This window comes from Panicum hallii, chromosome 3, assembly GCF_002211085.1.
Source record: "Panicum hallii strain FIL2 chromosome 3, PHallii_v3.1, whole genome shotgun sequence".
In the NCBI taxonomy this organism is placed as follows: domain Eukaryota; kingdom Viridiplantae; phylum Streptophyta; class Magnoliopsida; order Poales; family Poaceae; genus Panicum; species Panicum hallii.
In genome coordinates, this window is record NC_038044.1 from 25,111,491 (window position 1) to 25,130,429 (window position 18,939).

Here is an 18,939-nt window from a genome sequence, read left to right on the forward strand (position 1 = left end):
CCCTTGGTTTTTTGAAATTCTTGACTTTTTCTTTATGGTCGTTGCGCAAGTAGGGAGTTTCGTTGGCCGATGGTATTCTTGGCTTGATCATTGAGGTGGCGAAAGGAGGTATCTCATCAAACTGATCAAACTCTTTCTCGTCGACCGCATTCTCAACACCGACGATTCACCGTTTTCCAGGTATAACCACCTTGAGTCTTTTGTTTGTGGTGTCAGAAATATAGAACACTTGAGCCACATGTTGTGCGAGGATGAAAGGGTCCGTCTTGTATCCGTGATGGCTAAGATCGACACTAACGAACCCGTACTTGTCTTTTTGTACACCTCTATTTGCATCAACCCAATTGCAACGGAAAAGAGCAATTTTAAAACCGTGAAAGTCAAGCTCCCATATCTCTTGTATTTGACCATAGTACGTAGTTTTGTCCTCTCCGTTAGCATCGTAAGCATCAACACGTACACCACTATTCTGATACATGCTTTTCTTATCTTGTCGTTCGGTGTAGAACGTGTATCCATTTATGTCATACCCTTGGTATGTCATAACGGTGAATATAGGACCAAGAGCCAAAATTTTGAGTTGTTCACTTATAGGAGTATCTGATCGTGAAATTCGATTCCGGAGCCAACCACAGAATTTGGTCATGTGTTCCTTTGCTAACCATGATTCACTGTGTAGAGGATTCTCTCTAAGCAACAGCTCCTTGTGCTCATCAAAGTACTCAGACACAATGTCCATTTGTTGCAACACGTGGAAATGAGCGCTATGAAATAAATCTCGATCTGGAATTATAGCCTTCTTCCCGATCGTCCCCGTGCCTGTGAGCCTCCCCTCATGACGAGACTTGGGAACACCAACCGGGTTACTCGGGTCAGCGTAGTTTAGAGCCCACTCAATGGCTTCCTCTGTACAATATCCTTGTACCATGCTGCCCTCGGGGAAAGCTCGATTTCTTACTAGTGACTTCAAGATGCCGTTGAATCTCTCGTACGCATACATCTGGTGAAGGAACACAGGACCAAGTAGCTTTATCTCCTTGATAAGATGGCCCGTGAAATGAAGACTGATATCGAAAAAGGCAGGTGGAAAATACATCTCAAGAACGCACAAAGTTTCATAGTGCTTCTTTTCCAATGACTCAAGATCTTCTTCACTTAGAACCTTTTGATCAATTGCATTAAAGAAAAAGCAAAGGTTCATAATAGCCTCCCGAACATTGACCGGTAGGATATTCCGAATTCCTACGGCAATCATCTGCATCAGCAATACATGGTAATCATGAGACTTTATGCCGGGAGATAGCTTTAGATCAGGCATTGATACAAGCTTCGAGACGTTGGTTGAGTAGCCAGTTGGAACTTTCACACTTTTCAAGAACTCGCAAAACTCCTTCTTCTCATTCTTTGACAGGGTGATGCATGATGTGGGCAGCTCCATTCCTTTAACGGAGTCATCATTGAGCCACATCTCTTCTCTAATTTTCATTTTCTTCAGATCAGCTCATTCATGTGCGTGATCTTTCGTTTTTCCGTCCATGTTAAGCAATGTGCCGAGAAGGCTCTCACAGACATTCTTCTCCACGTGCATCACATCAATAGAGTGACGGACGTCTAAGTCCTTCCAATACGGTAGCTCCCAGAAAATCGACGGCTTCTTCCACATGTCATCTTTTTCAACAATGACCTTCTTGCCCCTCTTGCCTTTCTTCTCTCCTTTCCGCTTACCGAGGACAACATGGACATTCTTAACCATTTCGTAGACATCATGACCTGAGAAATGCGGAGGAGGACGCCTCTTCTCGGCCTTACCATTGAAGTGATCACACATGTTCCGGAACGGGTGTTTCATTCCAAGGTAGCGTCTACGTCCCATGTACACTATTTTTTTTGACTCACTCAAGTACTCAGAGTCTGTCTCTCTCAAACAATGTGGGCACCCGTAACCTACTTTGTTGCTCTGTCCGGACAAGTTCCGTGCCGCTGGAGAGTCACTGATAGTCGCGAACAAAATGGCTCGAAGCTGAAAGTACTCACGCTTGTACTCATCCCAGACCTCCACTCCTTCACACCACAGCAACTTCAGATCATCAACCAAAGGACTGAAATAAGTGTCGATGTCATTCCCAGGTTGATGTGGCCCCGGTATCAAGCCCGACAGCATAATGTACTTCCGTTTGTTACACAACCAAGGCGGAAGGTTGTATATCGTCAGAACAATTGGCCAGGTGCTATGTGTGCTATTGTTCATGAATGGGTTCATGCCATTTGTGCTCATTGCAATCCTAATATTCCTCGAATCTTCCGCAAATTTAGGATATCGCAAATCTATGTTCCGCCATTGTGTGGCATCAGCAGGATGTCTTATCAACCCGTCCACCTTATGCTTCTCCTTGTGCCATCGCAACAATTCTGACTCCTTTTTGTTTGCAAACCAGCGCACCAATCGTGGAACAATTGGAAAGTACCAAAACACCTTTTTAGGTCCGCCCTTTGTTCTGTTGCAGTCCTCATCATCACCACCATCTTTTCTACGGTTGAATCGATCGAGTCCACAAACAGGGCACTTCTCAAGGTCCTGATAATTCGAGCCACGATAGAGAATGCAATCATTCTTGCACGCATGGATCTTTTCCACCTCCAATCCCAACGGGCAGATAATCTGTTTGGCCTCATAAACGGTCTCAGGGACGGTGTTGCCTTGTGGAAGCATGTCCTTAAGGAGTGCTAACAACTCCTTGAAACTGCCATCACTCCATCCGTGGATTGCTTTCAACTGGAAAAGCTTCACCATTGCAAATAGCCTTGAGTATTTCAATCCACAACCAGGATAGAAAGGTTTCTTAGAGTCTTCGATCATCCTCTTGTACTTTCCGAATTCGCATCCTTTGAACTCATCGTCGCCGTGTCTGTCAGCATTGCAAACCATCTCCTCTATGTTATCAACTTGTCAAGCCAGACATGAAAAGTCATATTAGCACGACCTTATTATACTAATTGTAAGCTTTATTATGGGGCCAGGTTTGATTAGTACCTGTTCCATGATGTCGGCATTGCTCAACCCTAGTATATCCGCCTCGTCCACATCGTCGTCCTCTTCTTCGACAACGCTATGGACCTCCCTCTCCACATAGGAATCCCTACTCTCTGCTTCATTAAGTCCTTCTTCACCGTGTTTATTCCAACATCGATAATCCTCCATGAATCCACGTTTGATCAAGTGTGATTTCAACACGTGCTCTTGAAGATATCGCTTCTCATTTTTGCAATTTTTGTATGGGCAATAGAGATACTGTATACCATTGTCCACCATATCTTTCTTCGCGTTCTTAATGAAGGCTTCAACACCATCCATAAACTCCTTGCAAAGGCGTTGTGACGCCCTGAAAATTTCAAATTTAAACTACGCGTTAAGGTGTCCTGACCGAAAATGTATTCGTCGTAAAACCCTGACTCTCTCCGTTTCACCGTCACACTGACGGCCGACGCGAGCCTGACCGCCGTCTCATCCCGCACCGCTCACGCGCTAGAGTAATTCGTAAAAACGGTTCATTGTCAAAACCCTAACCCTAACCGGATCGCTGTTCCGTTCCGCATCGCTCGATGACTTGTCGCTCACGCGCGACCGCCCGCCGCGATTAGCGCCGGCGCTCCTCGTGCAGCGCGCGAATCCCGCGCGCGCGTGGCCGACCGGCCGCGGTCGCCGCCGCGACCGGCGCCGACGCGTCCCTACCCCTCTCTCTCCTTCTCTCCTTTTTCTTTCCCTCTTCCATTTCTTTTCTTTTCTCTCTTTTTCTTTTCTCTTTCCCTTTCTTCTTTTTCCTTCTTTTCCCTCTCCTTGCTCTTTCCTTCCCGGTTTTCCCTGCGTGCTCCGCGTGCCCCACGTGGCCGCGCACCTCGCCGCGCCGCCCGTCGCCCGCGCCCCCGTCCTGGCCCGCACCTCGCCGCGCCGCACGCGCGCGCACGAGCGCTTCCCCGCGCGTGCCGCGCCGCCCGTCGCTGGCGCTCTGCCCGCCGCGCGCGCCGTCACCTCCTGGCCACTGTGGCCGCACAGCACCCAGCCCTCGGCGCCCACGCCGCACGGCGACGACCGCAAGCGGCCGAGCGCCATTGATGGCGCCCCGCACCGCCCGCCGGCTGCCACCGCCCCGTTTCTCCTCCGCCTCACCGCCCTCTCCCCTATAAATACCCCCCCCCAACGCCGCACTTCACCACCACAACCACCACCGCCGCCCCTACCCTCTTCCCCCTGTCCCGAGCGCCGCCGCCGCGCACGCCACCACCGGCCGCCGCCCCTCACCGCGGTCCCGCCCCCTCACCGCGTCCCAAGTCAAGGTGAGGCCGGGGATGGGTTCCCCGTGCCCCCCTCTCCCTCATCCCCTATCCCGAGCCGCCCCTTTGGCCCTGGCTGGCCGGCGTGCTCGCCGCCGCCGCCCCTGTTCCCCCTCCCCTGTTTCCTGTCACGGGAGAGGAGGAAGAAGGGGCATTTTGCCCTTAGGCCCCTCCCTTCCCTTCTATTTGTTTAGGGACCCCTCTACCCTTTTACAACCTTGCAAAATGAACCCCCTCTCCTTGCTATTTCCAAAACTAGACCCCCCCATGATATAAGTCAATTTCAAGTAGATCCCTCGCACTTTTTGTTGTGCCTCTTATGTTTCCAAGATTTACACATAGGCCCCTCTGTTTTTAGAAAGTTTACGAACAAGCCCCTGGATCCCGTTTAATCCCTGAAACCCCCTTCGCCTCGTCATTTTATGTGCGAAACGACCTCCGATCGACCCGAAACTTTACCACGCCCTTTCTAGTATAGTTTTAGCCATGCCATTAAGAAACCACCCAAAAATATTACCCCTATCTCCGTAACTAAATTATTTCCGATTCAAGCTCAACGATAAAAGCTTTTAGTTCTTTCGCTTGATTGTATGTCCGATTGTTTGCGTCGTAGGACACGGAGTGAACAAAGGAGTTCCCGACTGCGACCAAGCAACCGAGGACCAGTTCTGCGACCCCGAACCCGAGGGACAGTGCTTCGATCAGGACCTCCCGCAAGGGTTTGACGATGGCAAGTTCAATCCCGCCCTTTGATGCATGTTTCTGTCCTAGTTTTTATAAACACAACCCAGTGGTCTGTTTTATAAAATTGCATGGTTTTGCTGCTGAAAACATGGTAGGATAGCCACCCTTGTCTGTGATAATCATACCTCGACCACCTGGTTTTATAAAGAAATGTGTGTGTGTGGGAAGGGATAAAATGTGGTTTTGAAAGACGAGTTAGACGGGATGGATGGCATTTCTGTGTGAATTGCCGTTGGAGTGCTCGTACCTGTGTGGTTGAGCGAGGAAGGGAGATATCCATCTTGTCACCCCTAAGGACCGAGTTGATGTGTCATCTCACCTAGCTTCCTGTTGTGCAAACTACTTGACCGTTGTATGGGCAACGACTTAGCATAAACCCCACTAGTTAGTCTGATAGCCATCAGGAGAGCTGAGAGCAACGGGTGATTCAGGAGAAGGGATAAGCTCTGTGTGACTTATGCCCCGGTTAAACCTCGGAGATAGGTCGAATGGCCCCTTGATGGATCCCGTGGTGGCTAGTCAGGTCTAGCTAAGGTGGGTAATGGCTTTGTTGGGATCTGCACCGACACTAAGGTGATCGTGCTGCGGTGCCCCACCTGTGGGTAAAGTTGCACACCTCTGCAGAGTTAAAATCTATTCGAATAGCCGTGCCCACGGTATTGGGTAAGTTATGGTGTGGTCACATAACTAGTATTTCTCTCCGGGAATGATTGGGCTGGTGTGAGTTGTTTGGAAGGTGTCCGGCAGTTGTGCCGTGTGCTACGGCGGACGGGGAGTCCGGTAGCGGTTTAAAACTTGGATCCGTGTGGATCAATATCGTGTGCCCCTTGGTACTGGAAAACTTGTTTTGAAAAGTGCTTTTAAAACGAACCCCTGCATATAACTGTGTTCTCCGCAAATGAACCGTAACCTTATCCTTGGATTATCCTGTGCATCAAATTCTATTATACTCTCCCCTCCGTGGGTGTGATTGGACTTGCTGAGTACGTTTGTACTCACCCCTTTCTTACTTTTACAGTGGAAGACCCAGACTACGACCCCGAAGACAACGAGTAGGGTTTCGTCCTGCACCCAGTCTTGCCTGTGGTTAAGGCCACCGTGGAGTTCCGCATGGCGCAAGACTCTGATGATTCTCTTTTCGTAGCTAGTGTAGTAGTGTGGGTTCTAGTTGTAATCCTCGCGATAGTGGCGCTTCACTGCCCATTACCGCGTAGAGTTGTACGGTGATGTACCATCTGATGTAATAAAAGTGTTATCAGCCTCCTGGGATTGATAAATCGACACTTTTAAGTCTTCCCTGATGGGGGGACGCTTCAGGCGTGGACCATACATCCAACGCCGATACGACATCTATATAGAATATGAAATCAAAACGTTAGGATTCTCATAGTTTGAGGCCATGCACAACTAGTGTTTAAGTTCAAATATTGTTAGATGGCAAATGACATGATATCATGTGCTAGAAAAAATATTTAAGATTTTCATCTTTACTTTTCATGCTATATGATTTATCTCGGATTAATTTAGTATTAGATGCTCTTAACGTCTGAAGACAATCATGAAAAAATCTTGGTGTATTTTCGAACATAAGTTATAATGCCCTATTCTAGCCATAAAAGTTTGAACTTAGAACTTAATTATTACATGGTGAACCAAAAGAATCGATATCATGTCGGAGGTACCTTGCCACTGCCCCCGCGACACACGACAGCAAGAAGAGGCTCGATCGTGCTCCAGTCGCCCGCCGCGACACGCTCCCCACGAGATCTCCACTGCCCGCCGCGGCAGATCCACCCAGCCGCACATCCGCCAGCACCACTTTCCCCAGATCCACCCAGCCGCACCACCAAAGTATCAGACTGCAAGTTCGGACAGCTTGTTCGGACCTCCAGACCCCAAGGCGGGTCTTGTCTGAGGCGGGACCAAATGCACGACGCAATCTGAGACGTTCCATCCAGTGGCGCGTCTCCATCCGCCTGATCTGAGACGAGCCATCCAGTGGCGCGTCTCCCATCCGCATGATCTGAGACGCGCCGTCCAGCGGCGCGTCTCCCATTTGTAAATGGCGCGTCTCCCATCCGCATGATCTGAGACGCGCCATCCAGTGGCTCGTCTCCCATTCGTAAAGCGAGACGCGTCCCGGCTATTTAACGAAAGAAAATAGTCGCGAGATGTACCGCTGAACGAGATGAGCACGGCTGAAATCCCCCTCCCCAGCGTCCCGGAAACCGAGGAGCTCGCCACCACCAAAATCCCCCTCCCCAGCGTGCCGGAGACCGCGGCGCTCGGCATCACCCTCCTCGGCGCATCCTCCGAGACCGCCGCGCTCCCGGAGTGCACCGCTTCGGAGATCACGGCGGTCGCCACCGGCAGATCTGCGGCGCCTCCTCCAGCAGGCTTCTCCACCACCAGCCGCAGATCTGCGACACGGGGACCACAGCTCCCTTCACCACCAACATCCCCGGGCTTCTCCACCACCAGCTGCAGATCTGCGACACGGGCACCACAACGCCCTTCACCACCAACATCCCCCATTGTTGCAGGTATTTGTTGTAATCGTCGCATTCTGCCTGAATCGGCATCAGCAAACCCACGGAGGAAGCTTCTCTTTATTTGCTTTAGTGGTAGTACTCTATCGATTTCTATTGTCTCACGAAACCCACGAAACACGAGCTGGTCCAGGATGAAATTTCCGAGCTGGTCGAAGCTGTTTAGCTGCTTCGGCGGCTGCCTCCCCTGCAGCGACTGTGCAGTCACCGTAAACTGCTGTGTCTCGGGGAACAACAACGCAAACAGGGGGCAGGACGTTGATTCAGCTCGCGAAGCTGCTAGCGCTCCTAAGCCAGCTCCAATGCCTGATTTAATATCTATGTAATAATTGATGTCGATGTAATAATAATTGCTAGATTTAGCCTAGACATTGTAATGTATTGTGACATTATTCGTATTTGAGACAATGTAATGGAATGTTCGTTCGGTTTCAAGGGATTGATTCCATGTACGTGTAATATGTAATTGTATTGTACGCTACAGACGCGCCCCACCCCCTTTTTGGGATCAATGCGAGACGAGTCTTACTAAGGCTCGTCTCGCATTACGTTCAAGCCCGCCCACGGCGCATTGAGGTGGGAATAAATGCGAGACGAGCCACGTTAAGACGCATCTCAGATCTCAAAATGATCGGAGATGTGCCCTCCCACGGCGCGTCTCGCATTTGTCTCCACCCCACGCAGCGCCGCGCCCTCATTTTTAGCGCGACTCTCTTTCTGTAATCTGAGACGTGCCTTTAGAGGGTTGTCTCAGATTGCTTGCTCCTATTTGCTGTTTTGGCGTAGTGATATTCTTGTGACATGGTACCAGATCCCATCATTTTGTTTGCACCGACGAGCTGAAGACTCTTTCCTTGGCCTTGACAGCCTAAATTTAGCATCAAGAAAGTACATCCATTAAGGTGCATGGTGACACATTGTAGGAAAAAAAAGTTCCGAATGAAAATTGTCATTTACAACATCCTCCCAGTTTGTGCGCAGTGTAATCCACAGGAGCAACGCTAGCTTGCTGATGCTTCCACACACAATGCCAAGCCAAAGACCCTGTGAAAATAAACAGAAGAAATGCAGAGCAGGAGGTTTAAGACTTTCAGTAAGACAACCATCTCTCACGTGTGCGTCACTTGAGTAAGAGAGCGTACCATTCCATTTAGACTGAACACAAGCGCAACCAGCACCCCAGTTAGAATGCCAACCAGGTAAAACGCGCCGAGATTAACGCGAGCGCCAACTTTCTGTTTGCCCCATCCCGTGATTACCCCTGGAAAGTTACAAAGCACAATTATCAAATGATATAGTATGTACCAAGAGTCAAAGATACTACACTACATACATACATACATACATGCATGCATGCATATATACATACATACATACCAGATGATGTCTGTCTCCAGAGAGAGCAGCCTATTCGTTTTCGGACAGGACTTTTACCTGAAAGAGAACCATTAAGGCCGTCGATGACGAACGATACCGCAAGAATAGGTAGCATTCTCGCAATGTAGGCCACTACTTCCTTCTCGCTACTGTATGCGTATCCCCAAATGTTGCGCAGAAGATGTATGATCGTTGCCAGCACAACGCCTTGAGTCAAGGTCATACACACCACCACTCGCGCTGCTAGCCTTGCTGCGTGAGGCTGCCCAGCACCGAGTTCGTTGGAAACGCGTGTACTAGAGGAAGAGAAAACAAGCCATTAGCAAAACGAAAGAAAAACTGCAGTATTAAAATAACAGGACAGGAAATATGAACATCTTGTTATTTATTATTAGAGAGGATAGATGCTAACCTTGTAGAAACGCAGAGGCCAAGTGGTACCATGTACAACAGCGTAGCAGTATTGATGCTACAAAACCCAGGAATATTTAGTAAACTGATACCATGGGGAGAAAAGAAGAAAATAATTTGCAAATGAACAATTTGTTCCAGTACCATATTGACAGGACTGAAGTCTCCAGTTTAGGATTCGGCAAAATCCCAGAGAGCAGCACGAGCAATTCAAACGACCGCCACTCCAGGCTGCAGAGAAAGAGACGCAATAAAAACTCAAAACTGTTGATTCATCAACAATCCAAAACCATCGTGATCAGAACACATGTAATCATCCTTCACCAAAAATCCAAATCGCCTTACCAGACCATCATCGCCGATGGAGCTGGCCATCACGGGCAACACGACGCTCTGCGCCTGCAGGAAGCGTGTGAGGCAGGTGAGCGGCACGAACGCGGCGAGCGACGGGATCGGCCACCGCGCGTACGCGCCGGCCTCCGTGGCGATGTCGGGGTCCTGGCCGATGGCGAGCAGGATGTGCTCGGCGCACGCCCACGCGATGGCGATGGGGACGCACGCCAGCGCGAGCACCACCATGGCGCGCTGCTTGTACACGCCGAGGAGGCCATACTGCCGCGCCCCAGATGTACGGCAGAACAATGTAATTTAAGTGCACTAACCATCATCGTAGAGATAATTTGGGCTAACACGTATTTAAAATGGAGTAAAACGATCATAGATAATCTATCAGGTAACATCCCGATGCAACCACTGGAATTTCGATCGAAACAATACATGCATACAACCCACTTGAAGCCTTGAAGGTGAGCCAAGAAATTACAACAATTCAAAATTTTCACATCATAGAGTTCAACATGGATTGTTATTACAAACCAAGTTTGATTCATTCATAAACAAGAACTTTCAGAGTTTAACAGTAGAGCGAAAAAATAAACGATTGCTCTAACGACCATACAAAATATTATGATGAAACCTGTATATGACATCATTCAGCATTATCTTCGTTGGCCAGGGACGATCCCATTCCACCGACCAACCAGGAGGAAGAGTACATGGCCAAGGCAAACTAGCAACCATGTCCTGAAAAGGTCTCACCTGAAAAAGTCACAAGCAAGGCTGAGTATATTAATACTCAGCAAGACTTACCCGACTAGTGGTATATATTTAGCTGACTTCTAGACATGCAAGGCTTACCCAACTAGTGGTATATACTTAGCCGACTCCTAGACATGCAAGGCTTTTGGCTGAGAGTTCTTTTTGCAAAAAAACATCTAATAGTGAGTCCTTACTTTCAAATTTTAGCATCAAGTTCTAGTTGATTAACCATTCTAGGTAAGCAACTATCCAAATCACACATGGTGAAAATAATTAATTGAGCATCCAACCAGATTAATCATCATTATTCTTCTTCTTCTTACTCTATGTGGTAAAAGGGTTAAACAGTCTCAATGGCTGCGAGAAACGGACGATTCGAATCGAATTTCTTAACCTTGCAAAGGAAAACCTAAACACACGTCACGTGGTTACTCATAGAGTCACACGTGCAACTTTTCCCCTTTCTTCTCGGGTTGTGGATCAGGGAAACCTAAACACGTCACGTGGTTCCATGCAGTACCAACCAGTAGACGGAGTAGTACTCGGAGTATGGAAGCAAGTCTCATGCAGTAAACTCGACATAGTACTAGTCGGAAACCAATAGACGGAGTAGTACTAGGAGTATGGGAGCAAGGCCCATGCAGGAAACTCGACGAAGTACCAGTCGAAAACCAGTAGATGGAGTAGTACTGGAAGTATAGGAGTAAGGCCCATGCAGTAAACTCGATGTAGTACCAGTCGAAAACCAGTAGATGGAGTAGTACTGAAAGTGTGGGAGCAAGCCCCATACAGTAAACTCAATGTAGTACCAGTCGAAAACCAGTAGACAGAGAGTAGTACTGGGAGCATGGGAGCAAGGCTCCTCCCGTAGACCATGCTACACCTCAGCTGGTAACTTGTGATACAAGTTAGCTAAGGGTGAAAACAACATAGGTGCTCGATATTCCAGGAGTTTGGGATCTCCTGTCCATCAGGGTACTGTAAGCGATACAATCCTGGTCCTGTAACCTTGTGCATAAGGAATGGTCCTTCCAATCCCGAATTAAGCTTGTGCAGCCCGGTTTCGTCCTGGATGCGACGAAGGACCATATCTCCAACGTTGAAAGAACGTTGTTGAATGTTCCGGTCATGGTAAAGACGGACTCCCTGTAGTAGCGGGCCGACTGGTGCAGGACATTGCATCTGATTTCCTCTGCTGAGTCAAGTTCAAGTTGTCATGTGCTATCTGTCTTGCCTTCTTCATACATCTCCAGTCGAGGAGACTTCCACATGACGTCAGCTGGTAGTATAGCTTCAGACCCATATACGAGGAAGAAAGGTGACTGCCCCGTGGCTTTCCTTGGTTGTGTGCGAGCCTCAGATTATTGACGAGATCTCGTTGATCCACTTGCCGCACTTTTTGTTGTTCTCATCGTAGAGTTTTTTATTCAAGCCATCAAGAATCAAGACGTTAGCGTGCTCAACCTGGCCATTTTTGCGAGCCTCAGATTATTGACGAGATCTCGTTGATCCACTTGCCGCCCTTTTTGCTGTTCTCGTCGTAGAGTTTTTTCTTCAAGCCATCAAGAATCAAGACGTTAGCGTGCTCAACCTGGCCGTTAGCTCGTGGGTGAGCCACTAAAATGTAGTTGACCTCAATGGCATTGCGTTCACAGAAATTCCAAAACTGATGCGAGTAGAAGTTGGATCCTAGGTCCGTGATGATGGTGTTGGGAAAGTCAAAATGGTGCAAGATGTCGCGGATGAAGCTAACCACTCGATCTATAGAGAGCGTTGTGGTTGGCTTGTACTCGATCAACTTGGTAAACTTGTCGATGGCCACCAACACATGAGTAAAACCACCCGGCGCAGTTGCTAGAGGACCAATCATATCCAAGCCTAAGCATGCAGACGGCCATGAATGTGGTACAGTGATAAGACTGTGAGCCGGGACATAGGGCTGTTTGCTGAAGAACTGGAAGTTTGTTCACTGGTGAACGAGTTCTTCAGCGTCTGCAAAAGCAGTCGGCTAGTAAAAACCAGATCTAAAAGCCTTGTCGGCTAGTGTGCGAGAAGCAGCATGGTTCCCACACACACCTTCATGAATCTCCTGGAGTATTTCTCTGCCTTCCTCCGTACGGACACACTTCATGAGTATGTTAGAAGCTGATCCACGCTTGTACAAGTTGTCTCCGACTAGAATGTACCCTTTGCTGCGCCTTAGAATGCGTGTGGCCTCAGCGCTTTTTGGGTTGATGCCGGGGGGTAGTTTGTGCTCCTAGATGTAGTCGATGAAGGTCACCCACCAGTCGACCTCGATCATCAAGACCTCTCATTCAGGTTCCTTTGGACCCTGAGCGATGGTACTTGAATCTGGTGTCTTGATGGATGGGTGATGCAACTTGTGAACAAAAACTTCTGGTGGGACGTTAGCTCAATCAAAACCCAGTTTCGAGAGCACATCCGCTCCCACATTGTTGTCGCGAATCACATGATGGATTTCCATCCTCGAGAACTTGTTCTCGAGCTTCGTATTTCCACAACGTACGCATCCATGGTGTCCTTGTTGATGTCCCACTCTTTGTTGCCTTGTTAGACCACCAACAAGGACTCACCATAGACAAGCAGTCGTTTGATGCCCAGAGAGACTGTCAGGCGTAGCCCATGCAATAATGCCTCGTACTCGGCTTCGTTGTTGGAGACCTCAAATAGTATTTGGAATACATATTTGAGTTGTTCTCCACTCGGACTGATGAAGGGTATGGCCGCAGCACCATCTCCTAGCTTGAGTTGAGCCATTGAAGTACATGACCCAAAGTTCTGGCTGGTTGGCCGGGGCTTCCAGTTGGTTTTCTCGCCACTCCGCCATGAAATCGACTAGTGCCTGCGACTTGATAGCCGTCCGGGGCTTGAAGTCGAGGGTGAGAGCTCCCAGTTCCACTGCCCACTTGGAGATGCATCCGGTGGCGTCTCGGTTGTGGAGGATGTCTGCCAATGGGAAATCAGTGACCACCGTGATGTTGTATGTATTGAAATAGTGGTGAAGCTTCCTGGAGGTGATGAGTATACCGTAGAGTAGTTTCTGAATTGTTGGGTAACGAACCTTGGATTCAGAAAGGACTTCGTTGATGATGTAGACTGGCCGCTGCACACCGAAAGCATGGCCTTCCTCTTGGTGCTCCACCACGATTGCCATGCTGACGACGTGAGTAGTTGCGGCGATGTAGAGTAGCTGGTTCTCGCCTGGTTGGGGAGCCATCAGGATGGGGGGCGACTGCAAATGATGCTTGAGATCTTGCAGCGCCTGCTTCGCCTCCTCTATCCACTTGAACTTGTCGTGGCACTTGAGCAATTTGAAGAAGGTAGCCCCCGTTCCCTAAGTCACAAGATCAATCTGTTCAAGGCCACCATGCAGCCTGTGAGCTTCTGGACATCCTTGATCATCCGTGGAGCATCCATGGCTGTGATGGCAGTGATCTTCTCCGAGTTTGCTTCAATTCCTTGGTTACTAACAATGAAACCGAGTAGTTTTCCTTGTGGCACGCCGAAGACGCACTTGGTTGGATTGAGCTTCCATCGAAACTTGTGTAAGCTGTTGAAAGTTTCCTCGAGATCAGGGATGAACTCTTTGTAGGATCTGCTCTTGATGACCACGTCGTCCACATAGGCTTCCATGTTACGATGTAGCTGATTAGTAAGGCATAGTTGGATGGCTCACTGATAAGTGGCTCCTGCATTCTTCACCCGGAAGGACATGTTTGTGAATGCATATGCTCCAAAGGGGGTGATGAACGCTGTCTTGATCCAATCTTCTTCCTTGAGAGTGATCTAGTGATAACCCGAGTAGCAGTCGAGGAAGGAGAGCAGGATGCAGCCAGGCATAGAGTTGATGACTTGGTCGATTTGTCGAAGCACGAAGGGATCCTTTGGGCAGTGTTTGTTGAGATTAGTGTAATCAGTATATATCCTCCATTCATTATTGTTCTTTTTCAACACTAGTACAGGTTAGCTAACCACTTGGGGTGGTATACTTCTTTAATGAAACCAGCCGTGAGTAGTTTTGTGAGCTCCTTCTTGATGGCCTCCCTCTTGTTGGGAGCGAAGCATCGTAGTCGTTACTTCTTCGGAGTGGCTTTGGGGTCGACTTTTAGGCAATGCTCGATCAACTCCTTAGGCACTTCTAGCATATCCGCTGGTTTCAATGCAAATATGTCTCTGTTAGCCCTAAGAAAGTTGACGAGCGCACTTTCCTATTTGTCACTCAAGCCGCCTCCGATCAAAGCGGTCTTGGACGAGTCGCCATCTTGCAGCCGGATGGCCTTGATGCCGACATCGATGTGGTTGGGTTTAACTCTCGACTGGCTAGGCCTTTGGCTGTAGATCTCCATCTCTGAGTTGGTGAGCTTCTGCGCGGCCGCGAGTACTTTCGCGGAAGGCTCTGGCATGCGTGATGTCACGGCGAACTCGATTGCCTCTTGGTTGTAGTCATACGACTTCTTCAAGTTGCCGCGGAATGTGAGGATGCCTGTCTTGCCTGGCATCTTGAGTAGTAGGTAGACGTAGTGGGGCACGACCATGAACTTGGCTAGTACTGGCCTACTGAGGATGGCATGGTATGACGACTCGAAGTCAGCCACCTCAAACTTGATGTACTCCGTGCGGTAGTTGTCCTTCATCCCAAAGGTGACTGCGGGACCACTGATCCGAGTGGTGTAGTCGCGTTTCCTGGGACGATGCTGTAGAATGGAGCTCTGCTAGAGGTGAGCATCTTGGAAATGTCCAACTCCATTTTCTTTAGAGTACTCGTGAAGAGCAGGTTAAGGCCGCTCCCGCCGTCAATGAGTACTCGAGTCAGCTGGGAGCTCGCCATGACAAGATATAGAATGAGCGGGAATTTTCCAGGCTCGGAGAAGCTGGTCCACTGATCATCCCTAGAAAAGGAGATCGGGACCTCACTGTATCTCAGAGGCCTTTGTGTGGCGGGCTCGATAGAGAGGATTTCGCGCAAGGTTAGCTTCTGCGCGCGCTTGGAGGGGTAGCCGCCGTCTCTACCGAAGATGATGTTGACAACATTCTTCAGGTCGTGGAAATCTTGTGCCCTCGACTTGTCACCTTCGTCGTTGTCCTCTTGATCCTTCCGCTTTTCATCTTGAGGGAGGAGTGGGGCGTTGAGTGACTTGCGGAGGCTGACGCACTCGAATAGCGTGTGCTAGGCCTTCGGCTGCCGAAAGGGCAATGTTTGTGCAGGACTTTTTCAAACTGAGCTTGATTGCTCCCTGGCTTCTTTCCTCACAGATTGCGCTCAACACCCGCGACTTCTTGATCTGGCTTGCGCTTTCGGGGGTTCCCCGAGTGGTTCCGCTGGCCTTTGTTGATGTGGTTGTTGCCATTACCCTGCTTGTCACTTTTGTGCTTGGGGAAGCAGTCGTTCTCCTCGTTCTCCTAGTCAGCCCATTGGGCCATCGTGTCACGTAGCTCCACGGTAGTAGTCGGGTGGGTTGCGTCCGAAGTCGTGGTACGTGTGCTTCGAGAAGAGTCCGTTCTGGAAGCAGTGGATGATGTTCTCGTTGGTGATGTTGGTGATGGTGGTGCGCATCTCAAAGAAACGTCGGGTGTAGGTCCTCAGGGTCTCGTTCATCACCTGCTTGACCTGGGATAGATCATGGCGAGTGCCTGCTCTGATCATGGATCCCTAAAAGTTGTCGATGAAGGCCTGCTTTAGATCCTCCCTGGAGTTGATGGAGTTTGGCTCGAGGCTTTCAAGCCAAGTGAGGGGCACGGATTGCAAGTATACCAAGAAGTAGAGGGCCTTGGCGGAGTTGGACCCCCTGGAGACCTTGATGGGAACGAAGTTACATCGAATGCATTGGCGCCGGTCTTGCTTACCGTTGTACTTGGGGATCCGGACTAGTTTAAAATTCTTGGGATAGGATTTTTCAGTAATGTTGGAGGTGAAGACAGGGAAGCGGTCGTCATATAACACCCAAATTTTCAAATTAGAAACCTAAATAAATTTTGCTAGATTCTTTCGAGGATCCATAAGTTTTTATTCAAATTATTTTGATTTTAGAGCATTTACCATGAATTAACAGTAATTTACTTAACCATAAAAAAATATAAGGAAATATAGGTCTTGTGCATTTCATGCCGCATTGCATTGTTTTATTGCTTATCTTCCATTTGTATTTAAATTTCAAATTTAAATTCAAATGCATTTCTTTTTCTCCCTCTTTTTCTCTTTTGGCCCGGCCCACTCTCTCTTTCGTTTTCAGCTCTCTCCTTTTCTTTCCGCAAGGCCTAGCCTAGCAGCCTTTTCTTTTTTCCTCTCTTCACTGTCCGGCCCAGCCTGCTTTGCCCCCATCCCCGGCCCAATGGCCCACTCGACGCCCCTCTCTCCTCCCCTTCCTCTCCCTCACCGCCAGACGGGACCCGCCTGTCGGGCTCGTCGTCAAGCTCGAGCCACGCTCGGATTCGCGCCTGAGTAAGGCCGCGGCACGGCCTTCGCCAGTGCGGCGTCCCGGGCCCATACATCAAGGCCCCTCAGCCGCCCTATAAAGCCGCCGCCCCGCGCCCTTGGTCCCGCCAGCCTCGCAGCCGCCGGCTATCCCTGCAAACCCTAGCTGTGCAAGCTCACCGCCTTGCCGCTTCTCTGTTGCTGTGAGCCACCGCCGGAGGTCCGCGTTGCGGTAAGGAGCATCGCCGGCCTATTTTCCCCCTCCTCCCCGCTTTCCTACACGCGCGATTGCTCGTCGTCGACACCGTGCTGCGCGCCCCCACCATGCGCCCTCTCCGGCCCCCATCTCGCCAACCCGAGCCCTTATAGGCGTTCCCCGTAGCGCTCGCATTCTCCCCGTGCAGCCCGCGAGTGAAAACAAGCCCGGACAGCCGTTTTCGGCAAAGTCCGGCGAGTCCGCCGCCGTTTGCCGTCGCCGTCGGCGTCCAGCGCTGCCGCCCGTGCCGCCCCAGCCCCGCGCAGCCATCCGATCCAGATCCGACGGTCTACATTAGATCTAGACCAAGGTCAAATAACCCGATAACGGTCAACCCTAGGATTTTTTGCACTTTAGCCCCTGACTTCTATCGAAACCAACCCACAGTCCACGGCAGTTCAAAAGTATTCACGAGTATATCCTTTTTTTTTGTGTTAGCCCCTGTCCTTTTCTAAAATAGAACCCATCATCCCTAGCCCCTCTGTTTTTCAATCTAAACCCTAGATTTAAGGTTTAATTATATTTTAGCCCTTGGTTTCTTTGTTCAGAGCCCTTCTAGTTTCAAATCTTTTACAAATAAACCCCTGGAACAAACTCTCCATTTTAGCCATAACTTCCCCGTTTTAACTCCGTTTTCTCGCGCTCATGCGACCCTTGCGACGTATACAGTAGCTTTATAACGTTGTTTTGCTCTGTTTATGTTGTTTGGTGTACTATTTCTTATTTATTGTACTTTTTTGTTTGTGTGTACTTGTGTGTTACGATAGACAGTGCGCGGTTCGAGGGTCGGCAAGCGCAAGGCTTTGAAGACGTCCCTGAGCAGCCGTAGTACTTTGATGAAGGCAAATGGTTCTTGATCATATTTCGATCCTAATAACTTTCCAAATACGCATATTTACTTTATATGCATGCATGTGTCTATAATATGATAGATCCCAAACTAAGGATGTGCCTAGTTTCTTTTGAACTTCCTTGATTAAACCTGGGTTGTTATATTTATGTTGTAGCTACGCTAGTTGCTTTTACTTAGATGTTGGTTGGATAACCTGAAAATCATGCTACACTGGTTTTACTCATGTTCTGGAATACCTTTGTGGTGATAATTAATATCATTGCATTAATTGGAACATGGAGAACCACCCAGAAAAACAATGCAACCATAGTACTACATGGCTCTGATCTTGGCTAATTAATTAGAAACTTTAGCTTGTAGTGGTCTTACCGAAAGGGTAGGAGGGCAGTGCGTTGATGGGGTATAGCTCGGTCCTCTTGAGGCGTACATATGATCCTAGTTAAGGCGTCTTCCTCATTAGAGAGGGTTATGACCATTACGGCCTGAAACCTTAGCGAACTATTGCAAGTTAGGGATTCTTTGTAAAGGCCTCGTAGTGAATCCCTGCCACTCACATCGAAAGTGTTTAAGGGCTTTGCAAACCCAGACATCATGGGAAACACGAGTTGTGGATAAAGTGTACAACCTCTGCAGAGTGAAAACTGATATATCAGCCATGCTCACAGTTATGAGCTGCTTGGACCCTCACATGATAATTGAACTTAAACGTGATCTAAATTGACATTTTTTTATTTATTGTTGTTATCTTATTTTTTATTTATTTAAGGTTGGTAGTTAATGCTTGCTAAATAAAACTTGGTCAACTAAAAATGCTTATCGCAGTCAAAACATGTCAGCTTTTCCTTGATTTTGGCCTTGCATATCATATAATTTACTCCGCTTGCTGAGT

The 18,939-nt window shown here is 48.8% G+C and overlaps 1 protein-coding gene across 1 annotated transcript in view; it reads right to left on the minus strand.

Moving 5' to 3' along the window:
• Window positions 1-8,439: 8,439 nt before the first annotated feature.
• LOC112885372 (protein DETOXIFICATION 16-like) overlaps window positions 8,440-18,939 on the minus strand; it is a 47,312-nt gene continuing 36,812 nt past the window's right edge. The window contains exons 2-8 of the mRNA XM_025951004.1: window positions 9,751-10,035; window positions 9,555-9,674; window positions 9,412-9,468; window positions 9,057-9,295; window positions 8,765-8,883; window positions 8,580-8,666; window positions 8,440-8,490 (exon numbers count right to left, since the gene is read on the minus strand). Of these exons, the coding sequence (XP_025806789.1) occupies window positions 8,440-8,490; window positions 8,580-8,666; window positions 8,765-8,883; window positions 9,057-9,295; window positions 9,412-9,468; window positions 9,555-9,674; window positions 9,751-10,035 (958 nt within the window). The remainder of the gene's footprint in view (window positions 8,491-8,579; window positions 8,667-8,764; window positions 8,884-9,056; window positions 9,296-9,411; window positions 9,469-9,554; window positions 9,675-9,750; window positions 10,036-18,939) is intronic.